The sequence below is a fragment of the Myotis davidii genome, unplaced genomic scaffold (genome assembly GCF_000327345.1).
Source record: "Myotis davidii unplaced genomic scaffold, ASM32734v1 scaffold826, whole genome shotgun sequence".
Taxonomy (NCBI): domain Eukaryota; kingdom Metazoa; phylum Chordata; class Mammalia; order Chiroptera; family Vespertilionidae; genus Myotis; species Myotis davidii.
The window spans coordinates 497,245-497,975 of NW_006297142.1; the positions used below are offsets into that span (position 1 = coordinate 497,245).

Here is a 731-nt window from a genome sequence, read left to right on the forward strand (position 1 = left end):
GCCGCAGGGAGGGTCAGCCCCCGCCACTTAGCACTTTCCGGCCTCCTCACGTGGCTGGGGGCGTGGGCAGGTGGCTGGTCCTGGAGCGTGGGCACTCTGGGGTCTGTCCAGGCCGTGTCCATGTGGCTGGGCACAGTGATGGAAGTCTCTCTGACTGGGGAGCAGGGATGGCCAGAGAGCGGCCCCCCGGGTGGCAGCGCAGGCCTCATGCAGGACGTGCTGACCTCTCGGGGTCGAGTTTGTTCTTTTGCTCGAACCGCTGATAACACCAAACCTGCAAGAAAAGAATACAGCCAGGCCCCGCCAAGCTGGCTCCCTGCCCGTCCACACCTGCCCTTGGTGGGACAGCCCCCCAGGCCCTCCCAGCCCCCGAGGGCCCTGCGTTTCCAGGAAGTGGGGGCTTCAATGGGCAAAGGCAGGGGGGGAAGGCTTGGGCCCTCGCCTGGGGACAGAGCCCTGAATGCCGATGCCATCATGAGGGACACTGGTGACGGGCCCCCAAGTGCCCAGTAGGTCTGAGGCAATGCTGGGCAAGAGCCCAAGACTCCCCCACCCCCCATAACTGCCAGGCACCCCGAGGTGACTGGTGCAGAGAAATGCCCCGCGGGTGGGAGTGAGGAGACCTGGCTGCCTCCGCCTCGGGGTCTCTGGGCCCGGCCCCCGGGGAGCTGCGTCCCGACACCCCTCCCTCTCCCGCAGCACGCTGCCTGACTCCCCCCCGGACTCGGGCT

General features: G+C 67.7%; 1 protein-coding gene across 1 annotated transcript in view; it reads left to right on the top strand.

Moving 5' to 3' along the window:
• The window catches only part of MYRF (myelin regulatory factor), a 19,844-nt gene that overhangs the window by 3,722 nt on the left and 15,391 nt on the right, over positions 1-731 (top strand). Inside the window, 1 exon segment of the mRNA XM_015569811.1 lies at positions 570-607. Within this exon segment, the coding sequence (XP_015425297.1) occupies positions 570-607 (38 nt within the window).